General features: G+C 42.6%; 2 protein-coding genes across 3 annotated transcripts; one reads left to right on the top strand and one right to left on the bottom strand.

Moving 5' to 3' along the window:
* Window positions 1–1,689: 1,689 nt before the first annotated feature.
* LOC127335788 (eukaryotic translation initiation factor 4G) lies at window positions 1,690–10,266 on the top strand. 2 transcript variants are annotated; one of them, XM_051362521.2, is made up of 11 exons: window positions 1,691–1,923; window positions 2,323–2,506; window positions 2,706–2,833; window positions 3,164–3,280; window positions 3,399–3,463; window positions 3,555–3,611; window positions 4,052–4,213; window positions 4,297–5,263; window positions 5,345–8,561; window positions 9,462–9,656; window positions 9,744–10,266. In XM_051362521.2, the coding sequence occupies exons 2-11, from the start codon at window positions 2,346–2,348 to the stop codon at window positions 10,051–10,053; spliced, it is 5,379 nt and encodes a 1,792-aa protein (XP_051218481.1). In that variant the 5' UTR covers window positions 1,691–1,923; window positions 2,323–2,345; the 3' UTR covers window positions 10,054–10,266. The 2 variants fall into 2 exon arrangements, with proteins under 2 accessions (XP_051218480.1, XP_051218481.1); XM_051362520.2 differs by having other exon boundaries at window positions 1,690–1,923; window positions 4,297–8,561.
* A 163-nt stretch (window positions 10,267–10,429) lies between these two features.
* Window positions 10,430–16,583, bottom strand: LOC127335789 (casein kinase II subunit beta-1). Its single transcript, XM_051362522.2, has 5 exons — window positions 16,139–16,583; window positions 14,341–14,559; window positions 11,706–11,815; window positions 11,445–11,610; window positions 10,430–10,968 (listed from the first exon to the last, which is right to left on the bottom strand). Exons 1-5 carry the CDS (start codon window positions 16,344–16,346, stop codon window positions 10,838–10,840), a joined length of 834 nt encoding a protein of 277 aa, XP_051218482.1. The 5' UTR covers window positions 16,347–16,583; the 3' UTR covers window positions 10,430–10,837.
* Window positions 16,584–16,827: the final 244 nt, after the last annotated feature.

Genomic DNA, 16,827 nt, shown 5'->3' on the forward strand with positions numbered 1-16,827 from the left:
ATGGGGAATGAGAGAGAGAGACGTTCATGAACATCTCTTCCTCGCACACGCGCGAGGCGGGTAGGGCCCTCGGGTGGGGATCGGTCGGAATCGGGGCAATTGATCCAAGATCGGACGGTCAGGAATTGGAGGCTCGGAGAGACCAGACAGCACCCGAGCACTTTTTAGGGTTTGGCATCTTCTTTTTACATTTGAGTGTTCCCAAAGTATACAGGATGAGGTGTGTGCTTCTATGTCCTCTCCTTTCTCCATCAACCACTATATTTGAAGGAATAAGTTAGCCTACAAAAATGTATGCGGGGGCTTACGTTCGGCCGACCGATTGCGCAAAAAATCGGTTGCTTCTCCCGTGCGCGTCTTTTCGATTGGGCCCACGCACCGCTCTTTAGCTCCTGCCTTATCACCTGCCTTATCTCCTGGCAGTTCCTCAGCCACATATTTCCAAGTCTCTCTTCGTCTCCCATCTCTTTGTTCTCTGCTCTTTGATCTCACTTCTCCCGGTGGTTTCGCACATGGCCGCCGCCCCGGCACCTAGGATTTAAGCCGGTGTAGACCACCACACGCCATTGTTGCCTTCTCGCCTAGGCCACCTCCCACTACGCCCCATCACGTTTTCATGTCGAAGAGCTTGAAATGTCGTGGTGGAAGGAAGGGGCTTTGCCGGTGGGGATGCTACGAGGCGGCCCCTCTTCCTCCCGTGGCGAGGCGTCCCCCCCTTCTCCTCCTGCAGCGAGGCCGGTCAAGCTCCTCCCCAGGCGAGGCCGTCCCTGCTTTCTCCCCCCTCCGTCCTGCTACAGTGCAGGGAGGGGCAGGTGCTACCAGCCTATCTCCTGCTAATGTTGTTTTATTTAATTAATTTTGGTGAGAAAGTTATTCATTATTGTTGTAAAGTACTACATCATTTTGTTGTGAAGATTTCAAGCAAGGTAAACTGTGAACGTGTTGGATTTTTGTTGTAAATACCGATTCTCTTTTGTTGTTTTTATGGATAGATATTATTGTAAAAGTATCAGTAATTTGTTTAAATTTTGCAGGGGAAATATTTTTAAATGTTGTAATCGTCATTATTTTTTGTGGAAAACGGTTGTGATTATTGTTGTAAATGTCTCTATATTGTGATGCAAACAGATTTTTCAGACTAGGGAAACGTTGATTTTGTTAATTATTTTTTGTTGTAAATGATGGTGGTTAATGTTGTAAATAACTATATAATATGGTGCAAAGAGAAATTTCAGATTGGGTTAATGTTGTTTTGTTAGTAATTTTTGTTGTAAAAGATGGTGGTTAAATTTGCAAATGGCTATTATTTAAAATTTGTAATGCGACATTGATTTTTATCTACACCTGCGTTGTGGTCGGTTTTTGCTGCAAGGTATGCGAGTTGTTTATTCGGAAGATGTGGGAAGGAGAGCAGAGTGGACAACGTCTTTTCCGGGGAGAGCATGTGGATGACGTCAGGGGAAAGCGACATTTACTGGCCGGGACCATCCAACGGCCTCAGCTGTGTCATCCAACGGCGCGCGCACGACCGATTTTGCCCCCAAATCGGTCGCCCGAGGCCTAGCGCTCCCCGGGCGAAAAATACTAGAGAGACAAATTAGTATACGCTAGATCCGACATAGTAGCAGAAGCAGTGTGGTTCTCCAGCAGATCCTAAGCATGACCGAGTGGTTCAGGGCTTAAACCCCAGCCGCTAATCGCGTTGCTAATCCTGGAACAAGGTGGTTAAGCTTAAGCACCGCCCTCGATCAACACGCGTCGCCTTCTCTCCTCCTCGGCTCCACTCTTCCCTCCAAATTTCCGGCCTTCTCGCCTTCCTCCCCAACTGCCCCCCTTTCGCCTCACCTCCTCCCCTCTGCTCGACTCCCGTTGCCCTAACCCTAAACCTCAATCACCGGCTCACCGCGCACTCGGACGTCTCACGTACGATCTCTATCGAGTTTTTTTTTTTATTGTTTATAGTTTCTTCTGCGCTCTTTCCCCTATTGGTAATGCCGTTTTTCTTTTGATTCCATGAGATTATCGCGTGCGTATCCCGAACTTCGCGTTGTGCGTGGGGATTTTTCTTTTCTTTTGATTCTGTATCACTGGCTCTGGTCATGCCGTCGCGCAATCTCCACGAATTGTTTACTCTGTATCCCCTAATTTTCCTCTGTGATTTCGATAATTGCACCTAATTGGGCCGAATCTCCCTGAATTGTTGTGTTTTCTCCTTGCGCGGAAATTTCCATAGCAATGTGGTCTACTAGGACGAACCCTAGCTACTGATTCTGATCGGAACTAATTGTGGTGAAAACTTAAACTCCTTTTTTGCGGATGCAGTGATCAAATCGAAGAGGGGATACATGTACAGAAACCAGTTTCGGCCGGACCGCTTCAACGACCACACCAACACCGCCCGAAGGCCCGGCCGTGGCTGTGCCAGTGGCACGCACCATTGGGTTGTCTCCGGTGGCCGTGGGAACGCGGCTCCGGGGGCACGACCGCGTTCACCGCCCAACCGGAGGTGAGGGAGTGAGACTCGTCAACCTTGTTTAAGTTTTTATCATGGCCATGTTGTTTATTTTTGTTTTTTCTTTTGAGGAAAAACAGTGATTTTTATATTAACAAAATAAAGCAGTATATATTACAAAGTTTTTGTCATGACCGTGCTGATTAAGTTGTTGGTTCTTTATGGGTATGAAACATCTGGATTGTATTTGCAGTGGAAGGCCTGGCAGTGTGCAGCAGTACCGTCCGAGGTCGCCAGCGTGTGTGGTGCCCCAGGGGAATGCCACTAACTGTGCCCCTGTTGAAAATGCTGCTGATACACACACAGCACCAGTGAATCAAGGTGTGTATGTTTGTGTTAAGTGACATTTTTTGGCTGTGTCTATCCTTGTGTATTTATATGTGTGCATGCCGTGAACAAGAGTGTGGATCGTTGAATATCTAGTTTTGTTTCGCTGCTGAAATTATTAAGATATATTTTATGTATGAAGCCCTATAGACCTCAAACAGGAAATTTGTCCTTTGTAGTCTGTTCTACCAAATATAGATGACAGAGTATTTAGGAACTGAGATCATGATACCTCCTCTTTTTTTATGAAATGATGGACTGGTATTTTTCTATGCCGCTAAAACTCGCTTTCTTGCTGACGATTTCCATTTTTCGCATCTTTAGGGTCATTGGAGAAACAGAAACCTCCCAATTTACCTGATCAGAATGACACTCTGAGCTTAGAGTCTGCTAAAGGAGCCAGGGCAGCGAATTCTACAACACAAACAATACACTCAGAAGGTTCATTATGTTCCTTTTTCGTAACAAAAATGGCATGACATCAAGAAAGCCTTCTATACTTCTGTAACTTTACTGCAATATCTAATGAGGTGGCATATCTTGGTTATATTGATCACAGAGCATTCCTCCACTGCATTTACTCTTCAGTTTGGAACTTTAAGCCCAGGAGTCATTAACACACAAGTATGCAATTTCTTGGATTATTTTCATAGTTCTTGCTAATAACTTTCCAAAGATACGCAGTGGTTAACACTTCATGATGATCTTCTTACAGTGTGATCCCTGCTCGGCCTCAGCCCCTTCAGATATGAATGAGAATAAACTCAAAAAGGTCCTTTCCTGATTTATCACCGGTTATCTTATCATACCAGGTGTATTTAGTTGAATGCATTCTTTTTGTTACAATGTATTATCTCTGAGCTAATGCTATCAAATTATCACTTCCATTATGTGTATACTCTTTTCCTATTTTGAACGGCTGACTTTAATTAAATGAACCAGGATTAAAAAAAACTTGCCATAATGACATCTTGAATTGTATACTTCTTATGGCACTTGTCAAATACTCCGTAGATACATTCTTCTACCCGTATATTGTAATCCTACACTTGTGTCGTTGTTGTAAATAACCATGCTTTTGCGAACCCATGCAATGATGTGCTTGCATCTTCCGATCATCATGCTTCTCTAATTTTGATGCGAGTGTTGCATATAGAAATATCTTCCTTTATACTTATATATATCACTGACCTATATATTTTACGGTGTCAGGCACACCATGAATTACTATCTGACAAGCCTAATATTGTGTCCTTACCATCTGGCCAAGAGCAGCAAAAGCAGGAAGCAACATTCTCATCTAATTCCTGTAAAGTACCTGAGTCTGAATTACCTCAGACGCCAGTGCTGCATTCTGTTCCTCCAGCTGACAAAGTTAGTATCTCTGGCTCTGCCAGCTCGCTTTCAGTTGCTTTCACAGCTATATGAGAACATAAGTGTACATGTTTGATCTACAGGTGTGTATGGATTCACGCAAGGTGTTTCCCAGAAATCCATCTTCCCCAACCCATCAACATTGGCAAAAACAAGACACAAGAAAAGATGCAATCAATGCCAACCAATCTGACACTATGAGCAAGTATCCTGCTATGAAGCCCAAGATGAGTGTCCAGATTCCGCCCCAGTATGCTCCCAACATAGGGCCACCGCCGTTTATGCTTCCAGTAAATGGAAGACCGCTGCATGTGGCTTACCAGCAGAAACAACCTCAAGTGCCTGTTGAATTCAGGGGCCCGGGTGTGCAAATGCACCCTATTGGTTCTGTATCTGGCTCCTTGCCCGTGAAAATGGCCATGCCTATGGGTAACACACCTCATGTACCGCCATTTTTTGTTCATGGTGCTCAGCCTGGTGCATTGCAACAGCCAGCCTTCATTCACCAAGGACAAGATCTTGGACGTGCACCTCCAGCTTCTCCTCACCTTTCTCAACTGGGTAACATGATGATTACACAAGAGCTATCCCAGCAGAAGCCTAGAAGTTGTGATGAGCAGAAGAGAACTGTCCGGATAACTCATCCAGACACACATGAAGAGCTCATGCTGAATAGACGTGGCCATCCCTATATGGATGCTTCTTCTGGACAAATGCCTCTGCATAATATGAACCAGCCACCCCAGCATGTCCCAACATTTCAGCCCCTTCATAAGGTGTATTACCAGCCGAACGTGTACAATACAGGACACATCTATCTTCCTAACACCAGTACTGTTCCTGTTTCAAACAGGCAAATGCGGCCCAAAATGCACCCCCCAAGCCATAGCTTTGAACCCACTATTAACCAGGCAGTTACTTCCATCAGTCCTCCTATGCCAAACCCTTGGCTTGATGCTAATTCTAGGCCGCCGACCAATTTACACTCTGCTTCAGAAGTCTCCAATTTCAAAGGCTTACTGCCATTTGATATATCTTCTCGAGGTCAAGGTGCACTAAAGCTACCCACCGTCTCCATTGTTGAAAATAATGAATTATCATCTCATACAAGCATACCTTCTTGCGTAGCAGAAACTCCCACATCGTCAAGGTTTTCTGGGGAAGCAAATCTCAAACTACCAGCTGCAACATCTGGTATACATTGCAGCATGAGTCCTCAATCAGTTTTAACCCAGCAGACACAAACTGGTCCAGCTTTAGTAGATGCTACATCAACTGCAGGTCCTCAAATTATCTCATCCTGCAACTTAACTCCAGCATGTGTAGTGGATGGTACATCTTCTGTTGAAGAAAAACTCGTTGGTGTAGAAGAATCATCACCTGTACCTGCAGCAACTTCACCATGCAGTGTCAAAGGCCAGTCATATCCAACTGTGTCTCTGCAGTCTGAGACATCTCTGGATACTGAGACTTCACTGGATAGTAAGAATTCCATATATGAATGTGATAGCATCTTAGGGAAGCCTCCGCTGATATATGCACAGGAAATTCTGCCACCAAAGTTTCCAGCAACTAGTTTATTTCCTGAAGGTCTTAATACCAAAGTTGACCCTGTTCCTTTTCTAGAAGAAACTTCTGAAGCAAATTGTTCAGTTGCTTTGATGAGAGAAGAATATATTGTAAATGCTGAACTGACGTGCTCCAAGTCTAAGGCAGAACGAGTTGATGTAACCATGTCAGGTACTGCTTCTGGATCGGAGAATAGTACTGATCTTAGTAAATTGGTACGATTTCCTGCATGTGCCGAACCAGGTCTCTTGCTATCCATTGGCGATCTTCCGTCATCAAATAAAAACTGCGGACCTTCTGCAGATGCACAAATTGGACCATGTCAACCAGAGAACAAGTTGAAAGACGGTATACAAGACACTGCAACTGTTCCCAGGATTACAGCTATTGGTTCCGATTCAGCCAGCTCTCGCAGGGAAATAGAACATGAAAGTATTGATTCAGGCGTATCTAATATTTGCTCTGCTGCCGTTTCCACAACGGTGCAAACGAAAAAAACTGTTTTGGAAGCAACCAAAACGAAAACTACGCATGGAAGAAGAAAAAGGAAAAAGGAGATACATGCTAAGACTGATGAACAAAAGTCTTCTGCTATTTATAATGCATCCAGTTCCCTTAATGAGAACTTTGCAAGCATTAGAATAAAAAAGGTTGTTCAGAGTTCTTCCACAGCTGATCTAAAGGAGATCTGTACACTAGATGCTGAAATGGGCACTCCGGCTGGTAGCAGTGATGATAACCAGAGCAAAAATGACTTTTCCGATTGGGAAGGTGATGCGGAAATCTCTAGTGAAAAGTTGAGAGTCGATAGCTGCAAGAATTCTAACACTGGAGCAGAAATAAACAAAGATGGGTATGACCAGAAAAGATACTCCCGAGATTTTCTTTTGACATTTGCACATAGCTGCATTAATCTGCCGGAAGGTTTTAAGATTGGATCTGATACTTATGATGCAATAATGAACGTCAGTAGTGAACATGATCCAAACCGGGCAAGGATAAAAGATCAAGTATCAGCTATTTCCCAAGTTAACCGACATATGCGTAGCACCAAGTTTGAAGAGAATTACTGGAGAAAATCGTATCCTTCTCCTGTTTCTGGACGTGATCCACTTCCTGACATTGCTCATCGACCTGCTATTTCTAGTTGGGATGCAGCACAGCGTGGTGGACGTGGATCCTCAAGAAGTGTCTCGCAGAACCAGTCACCCAGCCAGTATACTGGTGAGATTCTCTCCAGAGCTGTGAAAGAAGTAGCATGTCAACGCAGCATGTCACGTGGTTCTGTTGATCAGAAGTGGCAACATAGAACTAATCAGGGTACGTCATCTTCTCAAGTACCAACGCCACTTATGCACAAAGCTGAGAAAAAATATGAAATCGGTAAGGTGTCTGATGAGGAAGAGGTAAAGCAGAGGCAGCTGAAAGCTATTCTCAATAAGTTGACCCCTCAAAGTTTTGAAAAACTTTTCGAGCAGGTCAAGCATTTGAATATTGATAACATAGTTACACTTAATGGAGTCATTTCTCAGATATTTGACAAAGCCTTGATGGAACCTACTTTTTGTGAGATGTACGCCAGTTTTTGTTATTCGTTGGCTGGTGAACTACCAAATTTTGTGAAGGATGATGAGAAAATCACCTTTAAGGGACTTCTCTTAAATAAATGCCAAGAAGAATTTGAAAGAGGGGAACGAGAGCAAGCTGAAGCTGACAAGGCTGAAGAAGAGGGGGGAATTAAACAATCTAAAGGGTTGAGAGAAGAGAAACGGCTCCGAGCACGGAGGCGCATGTTAGGAAATATCCGTTTAATTGGCGAACTGTACAAAAAGAAAATGTTGACTGAGAGAATAATGCATGAATGCATTAAAAAATTACTGGGTGAGTACCAACACCCAGATGAGGAAAACCCAGACGAGGAAGATCTAGAGGCATTATGCAAATTGATGAGCACAATTGGGGAGATGATTGACCATTACAGGGCAAAGGTGCATATTGATTTTTATTTTGACATTATTCAGAAGCTGTCTGCAAATTCAAAGCTATCATCCCGTATAAGATTTATGCTGGAAGATGTGATTGATCTTAGAAACAACAAGTGGAGGCAGAGAAGGAAAGTTGAAGGGCCAAAGAAGATTGAGGAGGTCCACAGGGATGCTGTTAAACAGAGAACAAGCCAATCAACTAGGTCAGGTTCTTCTCCCAGCTATAACTCATCCAGTACCTCCATGAGCTCAGCATCAAGACCAGGGCCTCCTCTGGATTATGGTGTTCGTGGATCTTCTGCTTCTCGTGGATCCTCTCAAGTCCGTGCTTATGGATCCCAGAATGTTAATCTAGATACTAGATATCATACTTCAAACAGAGTCATGTCAGTTCCACTCCATCAAAGGCGATCTGATAAATCCATTCGGCTTAGTCCTCAAGGGGAATTAGGAAGAGAAATGTCACTTTATGGGAAGCCGCAAGCTTCACATAACATTTTGCCAGATGTTCCTCTGAGCAGCCATCATGGTCAAACATTAAAAAGCCCAAAACAAAGTTCATTTGCAGGAGCAACAAGTAGCCAAACAAACTTCCATGCCACTGCCGATACTCCTAAAAGTCAGTCCTGGGGAACTGCAGATCATGCTATACCTATACTGGTGACCCCTGTCAATCCTGTTAGCCAAATGCATACACTGTCCGCAGACATTAAGGGTATTTGCTGTGAAGCAAGAATTTTTCCGGAAGAGATTCTTCAAGAAAAAGCTATATTAACCATAAAAGAGTTCTACAGGTCAGTTTTCACTATCACTATTTTTACGGTTTTAGCAAACATGCGCTTCTATTTATATGCGTTAGTATGCATAATCATATTGCTTGCTCTTTTATTAGGAAAGGGGTGCTGGCTCTTTGTATAGAACCAAAGGTTGACATAATGATTCTAAATTTTTATTTCCCTTGTCGATTGTCAAATTTGGTTAATCGAATAAATGTTTTCAATCCTCAGTAGCAGCCATAATTGTATTATGGATTAAAATATGAAATGCATGTATCTATTGACTGCTGTACATGGCACACAACAATTATACACATACATTTTTTATTTAGGATTTTTGACATACTTCAAATTAAGAGCTTTGATCTGTGTCCTTAGATTGGGTAAACATTTAATTTGCTTGTGCAATTTATTGTCAAAAGTCTATGTCAGCTTTTTTTTTGTTCATCGATGTTTTCCATAGCTGTAACTTTCTTTCGCTGCATAAGTTCCTACAAAGGTAAGTGTTATGTTGTGCGTAGAATTATTTTCAATAGTTGCAACAATAGTTTGTAAATAAAAATAAATAAATGAGCATTTAGGACAACTGTACATCAACTTCCCTGCCCCACTGAGTCAGCCTCAGTTCCTTACAATATACTGCTGTCCAATGATTTGAATGGTACGGCTTAGTAAAAATGGTCTGCCCCGCTGATTCAGCCTCTGTTCCTTACAATATGCTGCTGCCTGCTAAAAATGCTTACATGGTTATTCTTTTTTTTGGTGTAAGCTTACATGGTTATTCTATACGAAAATGTTGCATGGACATATTTCTTCTCAATTTACATCGATACATCTAACAAGGCTTATTGGTTAAGGTAGCCAAAAACCTTTGATATCTTCCTGGTTTTACATTTGCCTATTATTTGGTGCCCCCAGTGCTAAGGATGAAAAGGAGGTTGGTCTCTGCATGAAAGAACTGAATGCCCCGAGCTTCTACCCATCACTTGTATCACTTTGGATCAATGACTCGTTCGAAAGGAAAGACCTGGAAAGGGAACTCTTGGCCAAACTTTTGGTGAACTTGTGCAAGTCTCAGGAGAGTTTGCTAAGCCAGAGCGCGCTACTCCAAGGGTATGATCCATTTGCTCATAACCGAACTTCTCTTGTGTGCGCTCATGACTGGCATGCTAATTAATAAGTGGCTGCTTCTTCTGTCAGGTTCCAACATGTTGTTTCAACCTTGGAAGATGCCGTGACTGACGCTCCGAAAGCAACCGAGTTCTTGGGGCGTTTGTTTGCCAAAATCATACTGGAAGACGTGCTCTCTCTGACGGAGATAGGAGTATTGCTGCAGGATGGCGGAGCTGAGCCGGTGGGTCCTGCGCTGGACCAGAGCCTTGCTTCCGAGGTCCTGCGGAGCATGCTGGAGTCGATAAGGGTGGAGAGGGGCGACTCTGCTGTGGATGAGATCCGTGCAAAGTCCGACCTGCAATGGGAGAGCCTCAGGCGTCCTGGTTTGTGCGTCTGAATTGTCTCTTGACCATGAGCAAGAAATGGTTAGATAGGTAGCTTTTTTTTTTTTTTTTTTTGCTATGTTTCTGGATCTAACCTTAGGAAGAAAAAGGAAAGGTCACAAGAAATTTCTGTTGGCCCTTGCTAGGTCACAAGTTACTATAGACGCGCTTTTGTTAATACTTTAATTGGCCCTGTGTTTATGTTGCCTAAAAGTGCCTGTTTTTTTTTTCTTGTGCTGAACTGAAGAGGATACTGTTGTTACGTTGATAAGTATAGCAAATGGGGCTCCGGGCAAAACCAACAATATTCACCATGTTCTAAACAGATTAGAAACATACCGGGAATGACTCTCCATCCAAGCACAATAGTAGAAAGTAAAGAATAAGAGCTGGCAGCTTGGACGTTTTGGGTTTGCCATTACCATCATATTCTGGAAAGGAATCACATGTCTAACAAAATAAATAAATAATACACAACCGAGACATAACAAAGCTACATAATGGCTTCTTTAGTAAATGCCAAGCTCACGTATAAGATGTGTAAAGAACAGGATATGCACCTACGCTAAACAAACCAAGCATCAAATCAGAACGTCAGGCGTAGGGGAGCGGGAGATCAGCCTGGTGTCAGGTGGATTTCGGTGATATGCTACATCTCAGAAGGCACGGCTACACCAGTTGAATCAAGTGGCGAACTGCCTCCCGTCCACAGGTGAGCAGCTCGAAAATACTGTGCAGCACAGAGCATCAGATAATTCTGTTGTGAACCTTTTGTTGCACCTTCAATCTTCAAACTTGTTATTGCTTATGAAGTTTGAAACCAAAAACTCTGGGGATGTATTCCTGTGACGGCTTCTGGGGCTTCAAGTGTGGGTACGACATCAGAAACAAGTGAGGGAATGTTGTCCCAAAGTAAGCTCCGTCAATATCTACACAAGAGTCAAGAGTACAGAGCTGGACAAACCATTTTAACGTCAAGTGAAAATTCATTCCCCCAGTCTAGTTCAACTTTTGGGTTGAGTTAGTTCCATAAAGTAATATAAGGCAAAGCATGCCAACAGCACTACAGTAACTACAGGTGCAAGATCAAATGGAAAGTATACATGCCAGAATGAATGGTAAGTAATAGAAGTTCTTGCCCTAAGGATTTAGTTATGCTATGGATTCATACATGGTTCCTGAAGTGCATGACTCTTTGTGGGGTGTCAATTCAGTGCAATGGATAAGTTAAAAGCATTCTAATTGGACATATTGCTGCAAGCAAAAGCTACATGATGACTGGAAACAAAGCATAATTAGGCAACTAAAAAATTGAGGACACTTATCGATTTATCTACTCACAGGAAGATCAGAATGTGGTGAGCATCAGTTCAAAGGCACATGTTCATTGTAAATAAAAGGATACTGCTTTGATATTTGGATCTCGGATAGTAGAGATCTTCGCACTTTGGGCAGTAAATCTTCACATTGCTAGAACGAGGAATGTCTGATTGGCCAACTGGGAGGCATGATTGACCACTGCAGTGAACTCTCGGACATCTTCCAAAGTCATAGTTCTTGTACTTATCCAACTGCACAAAATAAAATATGGAAGTTACCGATTAATCACCCCTCCAAGCTTATCCATCAGAAGACAACTTCTTCAGAGAGATAAGAGAAGTTTCACCATTGCAGCCAACCCTTTACTTGTAAGAATATATCGAACATGAATCAATCCATAAAGCATCTCAGCAGCTGATTCAACAAGTTCATTTTGCTCTTCTGTGAACATGTCACCTGTGCATCACAAAAATCACATTGTAAGGCTGTTGCATCAACATTAAACAAAAAACAGTCGGCAGAAGAAATCAAAAGAATGCATGACAACTTGACAACAAAAGAATGCATGGAACATCAAGGGATTTTCCTGATCAGCTATGACTATGAGGCTGCATTTTCAGCTATAGCAGTTGCAACATAACATACAAGAGAGAGAAAACAAAGGAAAGAGTCAAATAACCCGTAAAACAAAGTTCTCTTCCACTAAGGATGTGTTTGGTTGCGCTGACCAGTCCCAACCACAAAGAGGTCACCCAGATGCAATACAAAGTATCTGGTAGGATAGACAAATACATCATTAGGTCAGTCAGTCCAGTGGGATACAAGAGGATCTAGAGGGAGATAAGCAGGGGGGGTTTGTCTATTTGTAGCCTAAGGGATGGATTGACATACATTCAAACCTAAGAGCCCAAACCGAGCATGAGACAAAGCTTGTCGAGTCTCAATGGTCAGCGAGTCCAAGTTGACATCGTGCAGAGCAGGAGCGTCGTTATGACCATCCGTCAGCCGAGCGCGAGCATCCTCGACTGTTCGCTTTTACGGCGCATGCACCGTCTATGCCCGCCCTGGCACGCTAGCAAGTCACATGGTTTTCTTCTCCAAGCTCGACGCAAGGAGGGTTGCACGACTGCATCAACAACGCCCGACTACATGTCTACAACATTGGCACCGTGTACATTTACAGGGAAGTGACGTCAACATCGTCCACTTTGGCTCGGGCCTAGTCTGGTCAGTGCATGAACATCATGTGCGCAGATCAACGGAGCACAAGCATGCACGAGGGTGGGGTAAGTGTTACAAGACTGAACTCCTCACTATCTATCTTTCAGATCTCGATGTCTGAGAGTGGTCACATCTAGGTCAGATCCACATGTCATTATTTGTTTCATCGACGGATCCATACTTTACTATTCATTAATGGTACATCTGGATGTTTTCTTGTTCATTTGCTAGTCATGAATTGGCATGTACACGCGTACGTACCAGAATAACTACTACTAACTATGCTAAAAAGAAGAGTAAAATGAATTAGGTTGACTCATGCCTTGATTAAAGTAGACATGATAACCCTCATTATATAAGTGTAACAATGTGGAAACTAACCAAGTCATATCCCGTAATAGCAACTAATCTACAATATATAATTTCCTAACAATAATATCCCTATCTATATATGGATGGATATCCTTATTCTGTTACCTTGTGATATGTGTGCCACTGGACATAAATGGTAAGCTACAATGCGATGAGTGGTGACAATTTTTATGTCTTCAGTTATTGATTCATAAGTGCTTATTTTGATTGCAGGCCAATAGTGACGAAACAAACTTACTGATGCAACAAATTGTTATATTTTTATTAAAAACTATTATGGGGGTGCGAGTGCAACGGGCCAACGGTAGGCCAAAAGGTTGTGAACCCGGCCCGGTTTGGAATTCACATCTTACGTAATTTCGAAAGGGTGGCGGGAAGATCTTCTGCTTTTTATATACATATACTCCACTCATTTCCTTTTGTAGGGCATATTTTGATTCATTAAGATAAGATTTTGATGAACAATTATTCCGTCAATATTGTTTACGTGATACAAAATACATAAATATTAGGAGTATTGAATATGAAAGTAATATCATCAATTTTTTTATGTCACATAAATTGCATATAAGTGAAGTAATTGTTGGTCAAAGCCTAGTCTTGAACAATGAAAATAATACAACCTACAAAATGAAATGAGGGAGTACTCAGTACTATATTATGTCTCGTCACTTCTGTGATGTGATTCTACCTCTAGATACATATAGATTCAGGTCTCATGCTTTTCATAAAACGTACCAAAAGTTCTTGTCTCTGGGAAAATGCATTTTTGCTTGAGAAAGAAACAATTGAAACAAGCAAAGCAAAGTAAAATAGCTAACAAATCAACTTTCAGTTGCATTTTCACTCGACCTGGCAGCCTTCTTGAGTAGGGATAGGTCAACACAAGACACTAACCACACCATAAAATCCTAGATACAGCCGTTAACTAGCCAAACTAGCCAGGGCCAGGACTTGGTAGACAGGACAGTTCTAATTCACTGTTTACTAATTAGATGAACAAGCGCTGACAGAACCCAGCTTTATATCTAAGTTATAAACAATAAATAATTACCTTAATGGGTCAATCTTTTTGTAAAAATGTATATAAGCTACCAATCAACTTTCCATTGCATTCAATCGACCTGGCAGCCTTTTTGAGTCAGGCTAGGTCAACACAGACAGTAAACACACCCAAAAAGCCTAGCTAAAGCCTGGGTGGACTAGCTAGGGCCAGGACATGGTAAACAGGGCAGTTTTAATTCACTGTTTACTAAATGATCAAAGCGCTGACAGAATCCAGTTATATATCTAAGTTATAAATATTATATAGGTATCATCATCCGGTACTATTTTCATAACACGCTTTCTCCAAATTGAACTATCAAACAGAAAAAGAAGTTAGATACCATGTGAAGATTCAACATCCAATATCAGATCAAGAGCATATTCATAATATGGAACTTGACCGCTCAGCCCACAGAGATTGAAATCGTCTTGTATGTAATCGTCATCAACTTCACAGAAAAACTCATTGCCCCGCAAGCTGCAGAACCATGAAATCCACGATGTATCTTCTCCATCAGAACCACTCAAATCTGATTCTTCGCTGTCCGTATCTGACTCTCCTGTAAGGAAATTAGTAAACAAAGATTATAACTGAAACAGGAAACACCAAGAACAACACAAGAACCTAAATTATAGCAAATTAAGATAAAAACAGGTAGAAAAGATTGTTGAAGAGCGTAAAATATTAGCATTCAACAATATACACACAGTCCCTACTGTACCAGAAGACATGTGGGATTTTCGTACCACTGAAAAAAGAGACAGACAAAAATGTATGTCAAACAAGTCCAGTACTAGCTAAGGCCAAATTTCATAAATACCTGTTACAAAAACATAAATGCAGTGCACTTTTGGCAAACTCCTCTCTAGCTTCGTCAACAGTGGGTAACGCAAAGGTATCAGGGTTATCCCCCTGTTAGAGATAGTAGCTGCTACCTATGCACTGGATTAGGAGGTTCCAAGACCTAAAGATAGCTATAGGCTTCAGTCTCAAGCAACATCAGGAATGATGAGGTGCAGTCATACAGGAGAATAGAGAAGTTCATTAAAACCACAAGTTACCATAGCCATAGCTAGTTGTGGCTGTTATTTATCCTTAATGTGGTTAAAGTAGTGTAGCAAAGTTATTCTATAAGAGGAATAAATGATAGTATGTATCTCGATGGCCTGCATGAACTACTCATTTTCCTGTTTGGATGACCAAGTATAGCTTGCAAGCAAACACATGCATACCCCCCTTAAGGCCCTAACCACAGAAAGCATTGTTCTAAAAGGCGCTGCCTAGTGTGCCTAGCTGATTTATCCTGCCTAAGAGAGCATATGCCCACTAGATGATTAGGCATTGTCCTGGTTTGCCAGAAGAGTTTCGCCTATCGCATTGGTGACTGACAAAAAGTTGCCTACAGATAGTAACTGAAAACAAAATTCAGCATATATGCAAACAAAGTGGACTTCACAACATGCCAGACCAAAATGCACGCCAAATGCCCTTAAAAGCACCATGTCACTGCCAGCACCTAAGAATAGTTATATATCAGATTAATACTAGCTACATTTATTACTAGAGAGTAGTACATGATTTGCATTGTGCTATCGGTAATCTGTTTACATTAGAATGTTTCCATGCCTGCCACATCCCATGACCCTCACCATGAATTGCAACATTACTACATGTCTGGCCAATGGTGTCACCATGCTTTTATCTGCTTCATGGAAGTCATAAATTAGAAACCTACATCAATCATCAATATTTGCATTTTCGAGCTACCTCACAGGCAAGCATATAAGTGTGAATAAAACATACGAACAAGACAAATTCGGCGTTCCTGCTACAAAATCTCGATGAAAGGATGCTATTAGTGTATGCTACAATAGCTCTAATAGTTGGGCACACCATTGTTCCCCCCTTCATGTACATATAGCCAAACACATAAAATGTCCCTTTATCTCGCTAACCCTTTCGCTCCTCAAGCAACAAAACACAAGCAGTTACCAGGAAAGAACACAGTATCCCCATTCCGGTCATCCAGCAGCGGAACACGGCTGATCTATGGACTTGTTGGGTCAACAAATCATATCATATAAAACAAATAAAACAGCCAACAATAAAGAAAAAACATGGTGCGGGACAGAGCTTACCATCGGACAGCTTGCCCTTGGACATGGCGGTGGATCCAGCGCCGGAGCGTGGCACCTCCGGCTGCTTCCCGGCGGCGATCCGGTCCCTCTCGCGGCCGCCGGAGAACCCCCAGGACGTTGACGGAGAGGACCTGTCCATCGCCTCGCCTATCCGCTTCCTCTCGCCGGCGCCCCCAGCAGTCGCCGAGACGCCTCGGTCTCTCTGCATCTCCTCCCGCCTTCACCCTCTCTCCCCCTCCTCTTACCTTGTACCCCGATCTTGAGGTGGGTAAGGAATCGTGGTCGCAGGGATAGTGTCTGCGGGCGGCGGAGGAGGCGGGGTTGGGGATCAGGCGAGCGCTCCGGCGCCCGTGTGGAGGTTCTCGATGGCAGGCGGGTGAGGGGAGGAAGAAAGAGTACGGGGGCTGTTTTGTAATTCCGACAAACTTTGGGGAGGACGGTGTTAGTGTGCACGCATGCCATGATGTTCTTCGCGTATGCAGTGGTTGGAGGCTTGGAACTTGCCGCCCTAGAAGGAGGCTAGAAAGAACAGAATCGAAGCCACCGTTTTTAATGTTTTCGATATAACATACGTCATAAATAGATACATCATGGAGTATGGGGGTAGCACTCTAAAACAAAACAATATTGACATCATCAATAGACTAACAAAACATACTTGCGTTGTTATGAAAAAAATAAACATATAC

This window comes from Lolium perenne, chromosome 2 (assembly GCF_019359855.2).
Source record: "Lolium perenne isolate Kyuss_39 chromosome 2, Kyuss_2.0, whole genome shotgun sequence".
In the NCBI taxonomy this organism is placed as follows: Eukaryota; Viridiplantae; Streptophyta; class Magnoliopsida; order Poales; family Poaceae; genus Lolium; species Lolium perenne.

What these genes read in the sequence shown, in the direction of transcription:
- LOC127335788 (XM_051362520.2), top strand. Translation starts at nt 2,346, where the DNA reads ATGTACAGAAACCAGTTTCGGCCGGACCGCTTCAACGACCACACCAAC. An exon ending in CGTTCACCGCCCAACCGGAG is followed by an intron (nt 2,507 to 2,705) that starts GTGAGGGAGTGA and finishes TTGTATTTGCAG; the next exon opens with TGGAAGGCCTGGCAGTGTGC. An exon ending in ATGAGAATAAACTCAAAAAG is followed by an intron (nt 3,612 to 4,051) that starts GTCCTTTCCTGA and finishes TTACGGTGTCAG; the next exon opens with GCACACCATGAATTACTATC.
- LOC127335789 (XM_051362522.2), bottom strand. Translation starts at nt 16,346, where the DNA reads ATGCAGAGAGACCGAGGCGTCTCGGCGACTGCTGGGGGCGCCGGCGAG. An exon ending in GGATGTTGAATCTTCACATG is followed by an intron (nt 11,816 to 14,340) that starts GTATCTAACTTC and finishes TGTGATGCACAG; the next exon opens with GTGACATGTTCACAGAAGAG. An exon ending in GAGATCCAAATATCAAAGCA is followed by an intron (nt 10,969 to 11,444) that starts GTATCCTTTTAT and finishes ACTCTTGTGTAG; the next exon opens with ATATTGACGGAGCTTACTTT.